Source organism: Solanum lycopersicum, chromosome 3, assembly GCF_036512215.1.
Source record: "Solanum lycopersicum chromosome 3, SLM_r2.1".
Taxonomy (NCBI): Eukaryota; Viridiplantae; Streptophyta; class Magnoliopsida; order Solanales; family Solanaceae; genus Solanum; species Solanum lycopersicum.
The window spans coordinates 58,548,489-58,564,460 of NC_090802.1; the positions used below are offsets into that span (position 1 = coordinate 58,548,489).

General features: G+C 35.8%; 3 protein-coding genes and 1 long non-coding RNA gene across 5 annotated transcripts; 1 reads left to right on the plus strand and 3 right to left on the minus strand.

Annotated features, from left to right (window-relative positions):
- Nucleotides 1-1,676: 1,676 nt before the first annotated feature.
- On the plus strand, nt 1,677-4,484 carry LOC104646631 (uncharacterized). Of its 2 annotated transcripts, none has more exons than XR_740782.4 (3): nt 1,677-1,817; nt 1,897-1,975; nt 4,346-4,484. It is a non-coding gene; the product is annotated as an uncharacterized lncRNA (long non-coding RNA). The 2 variants fall into 2 exon arrangements; XR_740781.4 differs by lacking the exon at nt 4,346-4,484 and adding an exon at nt 2,202-2,368.
- On the minus strand, nt 2,657-5,402 carry LOC101267395 (malate synthase, glyoxysomal). Its single transcript, XM_004236298.5, has 4 exons — nt 4,916-5,402; nt 4,323-4,648; nt 3,908-4,238; nt 2,657-3,559 (listed from the first exon to the last, which is right to left on the minus strand). The coding sequence occupies exons 1-4, from the start codon at nt 5,318-5,320 to the stop codon at nt 2,903-2,905; spliced, it is 1,719 nt and encodes a 572-aa protein (XP_004236346.2). The 5' UTR covers nt 5,321-5,402; the 3' UTR covers nt 2,657-2,902.
- A 4,465-nt stretch (nt 5,403-9,867) lies between these two features.
- Nucleotides 9,868-12,434, minus strand: LOC101263993 (malate synthase, glyoxysomal). The gene is made up of 4 exons (XM_010320762.3): nt 11,921-12,434; nt 11,427-11,752; nt 11,020-11,350; nt 9,868-10,727 (listed from the first exon to the last, which is right to left on the minus strand). The coding sequence occupies exons 1-4, from the start codon at nt 12,257-12,259 to the stop codon at nt 10,071-10,073; spliced, it is 1,653 nt and encodes a 550-aa protein (XP_010319064.2). The 5' UTR covers nt 12,260-12,434; the 3' UTR covers nt 9,868-10,070.
- Nucleotides 12,435-13,317: 883 nt separating this feature from the next.
- On the minus strand, nt 13,318-15,935 carry LOC101267103 (malate synthase, glyoxysomal). Its single transcript, XM_004236297.5, has 4 exons — nt 15,418-15,935; nt 14,925-15,250; nt 14,506-14,836; nt 13,318-14,226 (listed from the first exon to the last, which is right to left on the minus strand). Exons 1-4 carry the CDS (start codon nt 15,817-15,819, stop codon nt 13,570-13,572), a joined length of 1,716 nt encoding a protein of 571 aa, XP_004236345.2. The 5' UTR covers nt 15,820-15,935; the 3' UTR covers nt 13,318-13,569.
- Between the last annotated feature and the right edge of the window lie 37 nt (nt 15,936-15,972).

The window sequence follows — 15,972 nt, forward strand, 5'->3', positions numbered from 1 at the left end:
ATCTGTTTGCGTTACAATGCCATTAAATATTGAGGAGATAGTGTTTGATGAAAGTCTCCAGCGAAATGAGTTTTGAGTTACAATGCCAATTTTGACATCTGAAGCTTGTTGTAACTGATGATAAATCTGTTTTACCATGAGATTTTCGATGTCTTTTCAACCAGCCATCTTTAGTCGATTTAGGGATCTAGCAATGTGTGAGTGCATGAAAAATGGCTTATCCACTTGTTATTATTGGTTCAAATTTGTGCAGCATTTATTTCAGTTCATTCTCTTCGATCGTGTTCCGGGAAATGCATGTGGTGCTTTGAGTTTGTTTTCATGAGTTTGAGTTTGCAAGGCTTTTACATGGATATGTTATCTTTGGTAGATTCTAGATAGTCATTTGCAATGCAAATCCATTCATTGATATGGATTCCATCTGTGGGGGTTCTGCTATGTCCAATGCTAGTCACTTTGTTTTGATGGTTTCTCTCAAGAAGACTTATTACTCAAATTTCATCCCTTATGCTATTGTAATACTTGAGAAATACAATATTGTTACATGGATAGCTACAAAACGTGCAGCTTATTCAAGTATTAACTTACAACTGAGTGAAATGGTCAAGATAACTTACAGGGACAAAGCTTATTAGTATTGGTGTCGTACCATATGAACTCATTCGACCAGATTTATGTAGGATGTTCCCCAGCTATGCCTCCTCTTTTAACATATATGTTGCCTTCAGTGAACATATGCCAGTTGGCTCCTCCTATATGGCGTGAGAAATTCGCTTCTTCTATGGCACTTGGTTTGGCTACTTGGCTTGCTAGCTGCCAGGAGGAGATACTTCAGGAATTCTTCAAGAACCCACACAACTGGACTTGAACGGCGTAAGGAACAAACAAAGCAATTGGTCAACACACATTTTGATCGCTTTGTACCTTGCAAAACAATGATTTATTGTATGCAAGAGTTCAGCTTAGTTTTTCATTGTGCGTTTGAGTTGCTGTGCGCAAGTTTGGTGCAGAAAATGTTTCCGAGGTTACGAATATTACTTCACTTCTCTAGTACCACCCATGAGCACATTCATAACAGTGTATATGATCGGACACTAAGGCAGCACAACAAAGTAGAGTACAATGTTTTACCTTCTCCTATAGGAATACTGTCCATCAGGAGAGTACCAAAATTATGCAAGCATCAAAACTCTCTGTGAGGCTACAGGAGCTACTGTTGGACCAGTAGCTGGCCACACGACTTCCTTGTGGAATTGCTTGTAGGACATTACTAAGGATATTGTTTGGACACCAAAGTAGTGTCGGAAGGTCTCTCAAGGATTCAGAGCATGTGAGGAAATTCTTTGCCTATGTTCAGCTATGGGCTTTTGACTACGATGGTTTTGATGTAAGGTTTTACTACTCGAACCTTGAGGACAAGGTTCTTATTGGGGATGGAGGTATTTTCATGAATGAGTCTGTACCAGTATTGGCAAAGCAGCCCAATAACAGATTAAATGACTGTGTTTGGGATCCAAGTTGAATATAGTTACTTGTGGCAGCAAACTAGGTTAATGTGAATATTGTTGGAGTGTCTGTGTCTCCTCATTCCCATTCAATCCGTTTTTCTCTTCCATTTCAGAGTCTATGCTTTTCATCTCCCTTCTATCCCTCGTTACTATTCCTTGTTATCCTTTCAACTACCTTGTTGATCTTAAGCTTTCCGTTGCAACAGTTAGTTTGAGCTTTCAATCAAAGGAATTGCTTCCCTGTTGTTGAGCGTGTAATTTGTTCACTTCCGAAGATCTATCAAGAATGGTTCAATTTCGCTAATTCAGGTGATATATTCTCTCATTTTTATGTGTTATTCAAATAAGAGAATGAAGGAATTTGGAATAATGGGGTTATTGGGTACAGATGTAGATGAACCCTCACCGGAGGAAATGCCACCAAGTTATTTGCCATGTATAGTTTGCCTCGTCAAGAGCTCAAGCAGGTTCTTTTCTTTTCTACTTCCTTTATTTCCTTAATGTCGTTCACTCGTACCCAATAACCCCATTACTCGAGTGAGACACTATCTTCATAGATAGTGTATATATGATCAAAATATTTTTATTATAAATGATAGATCAATCCTCTTGACTTCTTCATATGTTTACTTGTTTATATTTTGAATCTCCCTACTGAAATTCTTGTTTCCGCCATTGCATGTACCTGTCCAGAAACCTTGTTTTGATGTTTGTCAATGCTTCGGCAAGAGCTCAAGTGCAGTCTCTGCTTTGCCTTAAGTTTGTAACCTGTTAAATGATTTGAAAAAACTGAATACTCCTATAACTTCAATAATATGGTAAACTGGCTACTGGGTGAAAATAACACCTTCTTTTACACATATAGCTTTGTGTTGCCAGAATTGTGCAATGAATTCACAGATTTACTGTTTTTGAACAATTTTAGTTCTCAATCTCGCATAACACACACATATTCAGGCTGTGATCTGAAAATCCTCTAGACTTGGCGTGGAACTATAAAACTCTGTGTAGACTATAGTATTTTAAATTTAAACAATGTTAGCTCAAGTTAAAATGCATGTTTTTAGCTGACTTTACCATGCTTATATAGAAGTCAAAACACTTGAAAGATGTTCAAATACGGTACGTACTTTAAAAGATAATGAGGATTACAAAATGAACAATTTCCTTTATTAAGTGTAAAGATACAAATAGCTAATAAATTGAAAACCAAAGCTGAAGAGAGCCTTTGGATAAGCAATCCCCTTAAAGGCAAAATTCCATTTATTTTTATCATTACTGGGTGAAGACGGCAATACTAATTAACAATACAGGGACAACAAATTATCTCACCTTATCAAAAAAATTATAATACAGAGACAACAAATTAATAGGAAAAGAAAAGCTTCAAAGTTTTAGAGCCGGGATGATCCAATAGGATGGTGTATGACAATATTATTGTAGGCATCAAGAGTCAGAAAATCATCCAGAACTGGTGCAGTGCATTGCCCTGTGAATAACTTGCAAGCCACCTTGTACATTCCCTTGTTGAATTTCTCCTTTCCAACTTCTCTCTCAATCCTAGCCATTTCTTCCTCAACCACTCTTCCAAACAGGTCTAAGTTCACTTTCACCCCAAGCCCATCTCCATCCAATTCCGCACCATATTTCAGCCACTGCCAATTCTGGACTCTGCTAATCTCAGCTGCGGCAGCTTCCTCCATGAAGTTGTAAAGAGGGACACAACCAAGCCCTGTCAGCCAGGCTTCCAAGTACTGAATTCCCACTCGGGTGTTCAGACGAAGGCACTCCAAGGTACAGACCCCTCTCGGCCTCTGCAGCAGGTCTTCTTCATCTAGGATGGATGCATCTTGGCGCTTCATGGAATGGATTCGGTTTGGGGAATTGCCCATGTTGTTAGTGAAGACTTCCATGCATGCTGGAACTAGGCCAGGGTGAGTAACCCATGTCCCATCATGCCCTGCCATCACTTCTCTTAGCTTATCCTTCCTTACAAGTTCCAATGCTGCCTCATTAGCTGCTGGATCATCTCTAATTGGAATATGAGCTGCCTGTTTCAAGGATCCAACACAGCTATTATGCATCATTTTGATCATGTACAAGAAGATTCCAAATTAACCTAATGCAGAAATTGGAGCCGCACACTAACCGGCTTAGGATCTTTCATACATATCAACAACCACTAAAGTATTTCCTACTGTACGCCTACATCGCTCCAATGGGGGAACGATCATGTGCATACTTTTAATATCATATCATCCTACTAGAATGCAAATGTTTTCGTTTGGTAATATATACATTTTATTTAAGTTCCTAATCAAAATAATACAAATATGCTTGTGTAAAATTATTTAAAGATCATAGAATTAAAAAAAGAAACTGAATTGATGTAGACATACCATGCCTCCCATAGCATGGACGCCACGCTTATGACAAGTGTGGATGAGCAAGTCGGAGTAACTCCTCATAAAGTGTTGAGCCATGCCAACTTGTGTCCTATCGGGGAGCACTCGATCAGGGTGACCCTGGAATGTCTTGATGTAGCTGAAAATGTAATCCCATCTACCACAGTTGAGGCCAACAGAATGGTCCCTCAGTTCATACAAGATTTCATTCATCTGAAACACAGCTGGAAGTGTTTCAATTAGGGCAGTAGCCCTAATGCTTCCTTTCTCAATTCTAACCCATTTTTCTGCCCTCTCAAAAACATTGTTCCATATTCTAGCTTCCCTGTTCAAACAAAACAAAAACTGCTACATTTTCTTGGAATATAATTCTCAAGACTATAAATTTACTAATAAGAACACAACTAACCTAGAATGTTCCATTTTGGGTAGATAGAAAAAGGGTCCAGATCCTTGACCTTGGGCCTTGCGGAAGTTGGCATAGTTGTGGAAAAAGTAGAGGCCGAAGTCGACAAGGCAACCCGTGGCAGGCTCACCATCAATGAAGATGTGAGCTTCTGGCAAATGCCACCCTCTTGGGCGCACAAACAACTTAGCTGTCTGATCATTCAGTTTATACACTTTGTTTCTGGCTTGATCTTGGAATGTTATTGTTCTATTTACTGCATCCCTCAAATTTATCTGGCCTCTCATTAAATTCTCCCAGCTTGGTGACAGTGCATCTTCAAAGTCCGCCTGTGGAATATCATATTAGTGAATTCTATGAACTACATCACTACGGTATGTAGGAAGAAATTAAAAAGTGCACATATTCTGGATATGCTTCCACTCCAAATTGAGGTTTAGTTACATAAAGGTGTAGTGCTACCATTAGTTTTTGCTCAACTATTTTCTTCAATGTAATTCACACTGGCCTATTCTTCGTTTTAGTTATATTAAAATGAGAGTTCTTCTATTCTACTATTAACTTGGGAAGGGAGATGTGATAGGGATATGGCATACCATGAAAACTTTAGCTCTAGAATTAAGGGCATCGATGACCATCTTCCTATCGACTGGTCCAGTAATCTCCACCCTCCGATCAGCCACAGCCTGCGGCACAGGAGCACAAACCCACTCTCCTTCCCTAATATACTTGGTTGTTGGATCAAAACCCGGCAAACCGCCATTATTGTACCTCATTTTGGCCTCCCTCCGGCACTCCATAGCATACTTGATAGGATTCCTGAATTCCCTCTGCAAACTAGCTACAAATTGCATAGCACCCCTTGTTAAAATCTTGGAAAATTCAGGATCATATCTTCCCCTAATGTCCACTCCATCAGGTACATCATAACCTATAATTCCACTGCTCTTTTTTGGAACAGTGGTTTTGGGTTGAGTGAATGTCTCTTCAAAGCTAGCCATATTTTCTTTCTTTTGGTAATTTCAACTAAAGAGTTAATATACTTCTTTCTTTTTTTCTCTCTGAAGAGTCTAGGCAGCTGATGGCTGCAATTTATAGGGGGAAACATGACCTTTAGCAGCGTTTCACTGTTATATTTAAAATTTATTTTCAAATATCTATTTAGCTATGAAATTTAAAGTCCGATGTTAAGATATTCTCAAGTTATCAAAAACTCAATTTAGATTAATTTTTGGATTTTTGAGACCTCTCCCTTACAATTTTTTTTTTTTAAAAAAATCAATTGAAATGCATGTCCGAACACAATTTTAAAATTTGAACTTAATAATTTATGATCAAACGGGAGGTTAAGTTAATGAAATTCATAATAACGTGGATATCTAATGATTGCATGATTTTTTTTTAAATTATTTTTTTCTGTTTTGGTTTCAATAAAAGAATAATAATAATATGTGGATAGCTAAGGATTTCATGAGTCCCCTTATAATATATTCAGCAAAGCTTATCAATATGTGATTGGTTGAAAGGCCCTTATCTCTTTTTTTTTAGGTCCCCTTTTTAATTCTATATTAATGTTTTGTCCTTTACGAAAGCTTGACGTAATTGATAAAGTTATTGTCATCTAATCAGAAGGTAACATATTCAATATGTAAAAACATTTTCTTATAAAATACAAGATAAAATTACACTACACGATAGATATTTATAATCCGATCTTTTCGTGAACCATATGCATAGCTAAAGCTCAAGGCATGGATGAGTCATTTTAGCTTTCAAAAGTCTTTTCCAAATCCAAGGAGCCAAGAGGTAAATTAGTCCATCCAGTGAGGGATGCAGCTAGTCGATAATACATTCATATCAATACAGTGATTCGAGCATCGAGTATATAGAAGAACATGTGAATCCAATTAGTGGCAAACTTACATATTAAAAATGAGAAAAAAGTAAAATTTGTTTTTTTTTTCCTAAAATTAAATATTTTATGTATATATTTTCTAAAATTGATATAAAATATGTGCCTGCATCTAATATCTGTGCTTTAAAAAAAGCTAATTATTGATGCATTTGGTTGAATATTGAGTTATTTACTCCGAGGACAAGAAATCAATTCCACTTTGATGCATTTTTTTCCAAGTTAGTATTCAGATGGTCATTCAACTTTGATTAGTTCATTTAGAAAGTCACTCGACTTTGAGTCATGCACTAGAAAATCACTCAATTTTGTTTTATAACTCAAAAGTCACTCAACTATTGGTATTTCACTAGAAAATCAATTAACTATTAATATTTCCCTTTAAAAGTCACCCAACAAATTTAAATGATTTACTCAATTTTGTTGAAATCTGATTTTTATTTCAAACTATCTTTTAAGAAATAATAAAATATCTATTTTACTTATTGATCCACTGCATTATTTAACTACAATTTTTTGAAAAACGTACATTAGCAATTGACGAAAAAATTTTGCTTTTCCATTCTAGCAATTGTCTTACAAGAATTAAATATGCTGGAAATTTATCCAAAAAAGAAAGGTTGGAATTGATGAAGTAATTAAAGAGTAATCAAAAAGACGCACAGAAGCAAATACCAATCTTTTATTGTTTTTTCTTTAAGAAAATAGTTTCAAAAAAATTGTATTCAACAAAATTTAATAAAATAATTAAAATGAGTATTTTAAAAAAAAATAGTTCAAAAACAAAAACTGTATTCCAATAAAATTTAATGAAAGAATTAGATAAATTAGTTGAATGACTTTCTAAGTAAAATATCAATAATTGAGTGAGTTTCTAAATAAAATATCAATAATTGAGTGACTTTCTAAGTGAATGTCAATAATTGATTGATTTTTTAGTTATAAAACAAAGTTAAATGACTTTATTCTAAGTAGAGTATTCAAAATGAAGTAACCATATGAGATAGTATCTCTAATTTTTTCCTTTTTCTTTTGGTGCTGCACTTATGTTCTAAAAAATCTAAACTCGTCTCTCGTGATAATAAAAAGAAAACCTTTGGATACAGAAGAACACAGTGAATTCAATTACAATAAGAGAAAATTCTGAAGATTCATATTCTAAGAGTTTTAAACTAGCTTTGATTATTCAAGTACAATAAGAAAATAAGTTTGGGACCATATACAAAGAATATGTGAAGGGGGATCATATGTATGTCCTTTTTTTTTTCCTCAAATACTATGCTAAGTTAAAGAATGTCACGTAAAATAAGACGGAGGACGGGGAAGGACAGATGACAGACCAATTATAGTAACACAAATAATTCTTGTTGAGGATTTAAAGATATATAGAAGAAGAATATGGTGGATAAATAATAAGTACCCACAAATGTGGCCCATTAACATATTATGCCAGCTGCTTAGAAATTTCCAGTCCACTAAATTCACAAATCTACGTGTGATTGAGAGTGACAGCAACACAACCACACAAGAAACGAAACCGGACCTATACATACACAAATACAAAGACATCATTTGCGTATCATAAAAGATTTCATTCATTTCTTAAAAAACGCAAGATCTAATATATTTCCTTCAATTAAAACGTAAGTTTTTTTATGATAACACCTCGAGATGGACAACTAATTATAAGTGTTCGGTTCTTCAATTTATAATACGTGGATAGCTATTAATTTCATAATTTTCTTTTATAATATGTGGACTTCTTTTTCTTTATAATAAGTGGATAGCTAATAATATTGTGATTTTCTTTATAAGAATATAATTGGAAAAGCTTATCGACATGTACTTGATATGTGCGTGGTAGAAAAGACCAAAAGCTTATCTATCTATCTATGTATGGTGTTGACTTATTTCATTTGACCCTCTTTTATTTTGAGGTTTTGTTGTTTTATATTCACTTCATTTACTATCACACCCAAGTTATATATTTAGGGTTGTTTAAAATTTGAAAACTTCCACTAAAAAAATGATTTATTGATATTTGATTCGATAACAGTGCGTGTGAAATAATTCGACAATAGATGATAATTTTGTAGGTTCATTGTGTTTTACTACACAATAAGGTTCTTTGTTTCTTTCTATTTAATTCCCCTAATATTCTGAATTCAGTAAAAAACTTAACACAAGTATCAAAGAAGATATATGCATGTTCTTATGCTATGGAAATAGAGAAGATCATGTTAGAAAATAACATATACAGCGGAAGCATTCCAGAATCATACATCTTGCATGAATATAAATAACAATCACAAATAGTTATCACATACAAAGTATGCTGAAAATTAACTCAGTATTACCTCTTGAAGCGTGTGCAGATATCTTGAAGTAAATCCAACTCCAGTTCTATAGTCTTCTACGTAGTCCCAATCAACAATTGAACTCTCTCAATACTTGGGTGGGCAAGTATTGTATATAATACTCTATTAAATCTAGGTTAGAAAAATCCCTATTTATAGAGATGTCTTCCTAGTCCAAAGAGGAGAGGAAAAACCAATTCTTTTTCTTTTAGGAGAACTTGAAAACACACGTTTTCCTCCAAAGAAAAAGAAGGCTACTTTTCCATCTTCTACTAGAAAATAGGATTCTGAGTTCTAGTTAAATTGGGCACTGGAGGGACCACAGAATTTATTTCTGAGGCTTCTTATTATGGAAATAATTCTAAATAATTCATTTGAATTATTCTTACCATAATAAATTACAAATCATTCCACTAAAAATTCGTAATTGAACTCCTCTATTATTTCGAAATTCACCACTAAACACTTATTTGATTCCCCTTGTTAAAATTACCGATACTAATCAATAAATTAAATTACTGACGAATTTAATTCAATGATTAACTTCTTTTAGAGCAATACTTAACTTATTTCATGTGCCGAATTCATAAATCTACCGGCCGGATTTACACATGAAAACTTACAAGCTTCTCATAAAAGGTGTATCATCAATCTCTATACTGAGACATGGATTCCATCAACTAACTAATTATTTCACCAATATATATTATTATCATCCAATCTACCAGGCATATTGACCCATCTCAGAATCTCACCTTTTAATAAATCAAAATGATAAATAATATATACAGATCATAATCGTTATATCAAGATTAAGAATATAAGTACATTTAATAGTTTAGAGAATATGTTTTTATCAGTCAGTCTAAAACAACTATCTCTGTTTGGTCCCGTTCAATGCATACCAAATGCACTAGCACGAGAAGTTAGAACTATGCCATTCTCATAATCAAGATAAATTACATTTAATCTCGTGCTACAATCTTTCTGATGATTTTGTCCAAATTTTCATCTATGATTGTGAACTATAAATTTTAACTTATAAGAACTGATGATTTAATCTTCTGTGTATAAGCTTAAACTCTATACACCAAATCATCTACTATATAAGTTAAGGACACATATATGACAATTGATCTATTTAATGTAACACTTTATTGAATTGAATAAATAAATAAACAATTGTTCAATGTTAATACTATATCAAAACGCATGGTTAATAGTATATCCTAACAGACCAATCCCCTTGAAATTACAAGGTTCACATGTACTAGAAAAGTAGCACAAAAAATGGAACAGTAGTTTTTATTATTACAGGGAAATACACAATACAGATGACATATTGATTGAAAAACAAAGCTGAATAACAGAGCCTTTGGATAATTAGCTATCTCCTTAAAGATAAGATTCCATTTCCTATCATTATTGTTGGGAAGATAGCAGTGACATTTGATTGATTCTAACAGCAAAAAGCTTCTAAATTTAGAGTCGGGACGATTCAATAGGATGATACATGACAATATTATTATAGGCATCAAGAGTCAGAAAATCATCCAAGACTGGTGCAGTGCACTGCCTTGTGAATAATTTGCAGGCTTCCTTGTACATTCCCTTGTTGAATTTCTCCTTTCCAACTTCTCTCTCAATCCTAGCCATTTCTTCTTCAACCACTCTCCCAAATAGGTCTAAGTTTACTTTCACTCCAAGTCCATCTCCATCCAATTCCACTCCATATTTCAGCCACTGCCAATTCTGAACTCGGCTAATCTCAGCTGTGGCAGCATCCTCCATGAGGTTGTAGAGTGGAACAGAACCAGCCCCTGTCAGCCAAGCTGCCAAGTACTGAATTCCCACTCGGGTGTTCAGCCGGAGGCCCTCCATGGTTCGAACTCCTCTTGGACTCTGCAGCAGGTCTTCTTCAATTAGTTCGGATGCATCTTGGCGCTTCATGGAATGGATTTGATTAGGAGCATTGACCATGTTGTTGGTAAAAACTTCCATGCATGCTGGAATTAGGCCAGGGTGAGCTGCCCATGTTCCATCATGCCCTGCCTTCACTTCTCTCAGCTTATCTTTCCTTACAAGTTCCAATGCTGCCTCGTTAGCTGCTGGATCATCTCTGATTGGAATTTGAGCTGCCTGTTTCAAGGGTACAACAAAGCCATTATGCATCAAATCTATCATGTAACAAAAATGATTACAAACCAACCTAATGCATGCTAATGCTTCCTTGTCCATTTAGTTGGCATTCATGTCGTTTTATTGAGATCATAGTCTTAGAAATAAAAATATGTGAAGTTAATAGCTAATTCATTAATACTGCCTTAGTTCGGGTTGGTTTCTGTAACTCAGAAACATAAAGTTTATATCGTTAGTAATCACAAATCAACATGCCGTGGTGAACTAAAAGAACATGTTGATATTGGCATACCATGCCTCCCATTGCATGGACACCACGCTTATGACAGGTGTGGATGAGCAGGTCGGAGTAACTCCTCATAAAGTGTTGAGCCATCCCAACTTGAACTCTATCAGGGAGCAATCGATCAGGGTGACCCTGGAAAGTCTTGACATAGCTGAAAATGTAATCCCATCTACCACAGTTGAGGCCAACAGAATGGTCCCTCTGTTCATACAAGATTTCATTCATCTGAAACACTGCTGGAAGTGTTTCAATCAAGACAGTGGCCCTAATGCTTCCTCTCTCAATTCCAGCCCATCTCTCTGCCCTCCCAAACACATTATTCCATATTCTAGCTTCCCTGTCCAAACAAAACAGGAATTGCTAAAGTCTCTTGGAATATAATTCTCAAATTAACTAACAAGAACACAACTAACCTAGAATGTTCCATTTTGGGTAGATAGAAAAAAGGTCCAAATCCTTGTCCTTGGACCTTGCGGAAGTTGGCATAGTTGTGGAAAAAGTAGAGGCCAAAGTCGACAAGGCAACCCGTTGCAGGCTCACCATCAATGAAGATGTGAGCTTCTGGCAAATGCCACCCTCTTGGGCGCACAAACAACTTAGCTGTTTCATCATTCAGTTTATACACTTTGTTTCTAGCTTGATCATGGAATGTTATTGTTCTATTCACTGCATCCCTCAAATTTACATGGCCTCTCATTAAATTCTCCCAGCTTGGTGACAGTGCATCTTCAAAGTCAGCCTGTGAATCATTATATCAGTAAAGTCTATGAATTATAATTGTATGGTGAAAGGACATGTTTATATTTCATACATAATGTATTATAAGTATTTTAACTCGTTATAGCAGGTAACTTAGCTTACTTTACACTGTTGTCAATATATAGAAATTAAACTCGTGTAATCGTACCATGAAAACTTTGGCACCAGAATTGAGGGCATTGATGACCATCTTCCTCTCAACTGGTCCAGTAATCTCCACCCTCCGATCAGCCACCGCCACTGGCACAGGAGCACACACCCATTCTCCTTCCCTAATATATTTGGTTGCCGGATCAAAACCCGGCAAACCTCCATTATTATACCTCATTTTGGCCTCTCTCCTGCACTCCATAGCATACTTAATATGGTTCCTGAATTCCCTCTGCAAATCAGTCACAAATTGCAAAGCATCCCTAGTTAAAATCTTAGAAAATTCAGTATCATATCTTCCTCTAATGTCCACTCCTTCAGGTACATCATAACCCATAATTCCACTCTTCTTTCTTTGTAATTTCAATAAACACTTTGCAGCAGGCAGAGCTATAGATTGGTGAAATTTATAGTATGTGGATATCTACTGATTTTATTAACTTTCTATAATAATCATACAAGAGATCAAATTTCACTTAATGCATTTTTTGGGTGCATTCATATTCTAAACCTCTAATTTAGTTTCAAATTGTTCAATTATAGTAAAGAAAAGAAGTTTGGAAATCATATATATAGAAGAACATGTGAATCAAATTACAGTAAGAAAATTAAGTCCGGATATTCGTATTCTAAAAATTCTAAATTATTCTAGATTAGCCCCTGACTATAATAACAAAAATAAGCCTGAAGTCTATATGTAGAGAACATGTGAATCGGGACGTGTCCATCCAATTATGTTAAGAAATAAAATAAACGTTTGTAAAATATTATAAATATCCTAAAAAAAGAATAAGAAGTATCTTTTAGAATTAATCTAATTAATTTGAGCAAAAGAATATATTATATGATTTTTCTAGCTTTATTTGCAGAGATTTGAAGGGAATATGTCATTTATTGCCTATTGAATGTGCATTCTGCACGGTTTGGACCTCTCCTTTGTTAAACTCTTAGTAGTAAAATATTTGCGAGGACAAAGTCATAGTTCAAATATTTAAATAAAATATAACTGATAAATTTGAGGATTATCGATATGTGTGAATCTTATGCAACACATAATGATCAAGATTTGATGGATCAGCTGAATAAATTACCCACTTACAATCGTTTTTTCATCTAGACTTTGCGTGAAACTATTTGAATTTAGGTTCAAACAGATCCAAAAGTCACTACTATTCCTTTATTTATTTTAGTTTGCTAATGCCTGCTTTGAAATTCGATTAATTCAATCCGCGCTGGAAAATTTCAGTTGTTAAAACACTACCTAACCAAGGATATGCATTGTTTCTTTCTGTCTAAAAGACCCTAGTATACTGAATTCACTGAAAATTTAAAACCAAGTATCAAAGAAGATATATGCATGTGCTTATGCTATTAACATATAAAAGACAAAAGCCCTTGAAATTAAAAGGTTCAACTTCACATGTAGTAGAAAAGTAAAACAAAAATGAACAGTTGTCTTTATTATTACAGAGAAAGACATAAGAGTGATGACAGATGAATTAAAAAGCAGAGCTGAATAAAAGGGCCTTAGAATAATTAGCTATCTCCTTTAAGGTGAAATTCCATTTCGTACCATTATTGTTGAGAAGATAGCAGTAGTCACAACAGAAAGCCACCTGATTGATCTCACAGCATAAGCTGCGAAATTTAGAGCCGGGACGACCCAATAGGATGATACATGACAATGTTATTATAGGCATCAAGAGTCAGAAAATCATCCAAGACTGGTGCAGTGCATTGCCTTGTGAATAGTTTGCAGGCCTCCTTATACATTCCCTTCTTGAACTTCTCCTTTCCAACTTCTCTCTCAATCCTAGCCATTTCTTCTTCAACCACTCTTCCAAACAGATCTAAGTTCACTTTCACCCCAAGTCCATCTCCATCCAATTCCACTCCATATTTCAGCCACTGCCAGTTCTGGACTCGGCTAATCTCAGCTGTGGCAGCATCCTCCATGAGGTTGTAGAGTGGAACAGAACCAGCCCCTGTCAGCCAAGCAGCCAAGTACTGAATTCCCACTCGGGTGTTCAGCCTGAGGCCCTCCATGGTTCGGACCCCTCTTGGACTCTGCAGTAGGTCTTCTTCAATTAGGACCGATGCATCTTGGCGCTTCATGGAATGGATTTGATTAGGAGCATTGGCCATGTTGTTGGTAAAGACTTCCATGCAGGCTGGAATTAAGCCAGGGTGAGCTGCCCATGTTCCATCATGCCCTGCCTTCACTTCTCGGAGCTTATCCTTCCTTACGAGTTCCAATGCTGCATCGTTAGCTGCTGGATCATCTCTGATTGGAATTTGAGCTGCCTGTTTCAAGGATACAACAAATGTATTATGCGTCAAAGATCATGTACCAAAAAGAATACAAATTAACCTAATGCATGCTAATGCTCCCTAGTCCATATGGCTGGCATTTATGTCATTTATTGAGTTCAGAGTCTTAATATACAAATATGTAAAATTAAGAGCTAATTCATAAAATTTGCCTTAGTTCGGATTGTTTTCTGCAACTTGGAAACATAAAATCAGTTATGCAGTGAACTAAAACAACATAAAATGATTAAAAAGTAGTTGATATTGGCATACCATGCCTCCCATAGCATGGACACCACGCTTATGACAGGTATGGATGAGCAAGTCAGAGTAACTCCTCATAAAGTGTTGACCCATGCCAACTTGAACCCTATCAGGGAGTAATCGATCGGGATGACCCTGAAAAGTCTTGACATAGCTGAAAATGTAATCCCATCTACCACAATTGAGGCCAACAGAATGGTCCCTTAGTTCATACAAGATTTCATTCATCTGAAACACTGCTGGAAGTGTTTCAATCAAGACAGTGGCCCTAATGCTTCCCTTCTCAATTCCAGCCCATTTCTCTGCCCTGTCAAACACATTGTTCCATATTCTAGCTTCCCTGTCCAAACAAAACAACAATTGCTTAATTCTCTACGAATTTAATTCTCAAATATAACTTAAGTTCAACTAATAAGAGGACCACTAACCTAGAATGTTCCATCTTCGGAAGATAGAAAAAAGGTCCAAATCCTTGTCCTTGGGCCTTGCGGAAGTTGGCATAGTTGTGGAAAAAGTAGAGGCCAAAGTCGACAAGGCAACCCGTTGCAGGCTCACCATCAATGAAGATGTGAGCTTCTGGCAAATGCCACCCTCTTGGGCGCACAAATAACTTAGCTGTCTGATCATTCAGTTTATACACTTTGTTTCTGGCTGGATCATGGAATGTTATTGTTCTATTCACTGCATCCCTCAAATTTACATGGCCTCTCATTAAATTCTCCCAGCTTGGTGACAGTGCATCTTCAAAGTCAGCCTGTGAATCATTATATCAGTCAAGTCTATGAATTATAATTGTATGGTGAAAGGACATGTTTATATTTCATACATAATGTATTATAAGTATTTTAACTCGTTATAGCAGGTAACTTAGCTTATTTACACTGTTGTCAATATATAGAAATTAAACTCGTGTAATCGTACCATGAAAACTTTGGCACCAGAATTGAGGGCATTGATGACCATCTTCCTCTCAACTGGTCCAGTAATCTCCACCCTCCGATCAGCCACCGCCGCTGGCACAGGAGCACATACCCATTCTCCTTCCCTAATATATTTGGTTGCCGGATCAAAACCCGGCGAACCTCCATTATTATACCTCATTTTGGCCTCTCTCCTGCACTCCATAGCATACTTAATATGGTTCCTGAATTCCCTCTGCAAATCAGTTACAAATTGCAAAGCATCCCTAGTTAAAATCTTGGAAAATTCAGGATCATATCTTCCCCTAACGTCTACTCCTTCAGGTACATCATAACCCATAGTTCCACTGTTCTTTCTTTCAACAGGGTTATTGGTTGGAAGAAATGTCTCAAAGCTAACCATTTTTCTTCTTTTTCTTTTGGTAATTTGAACACAGTTAGCAGTTGGCTGCAATACAAGAGCTATAGATTGGTGAAATATATAATACTATGTGGATAGCCACTGATTTTATGATTTTTCTTTTTAATTAAATAGTATAGTACTGTATATTTTAAT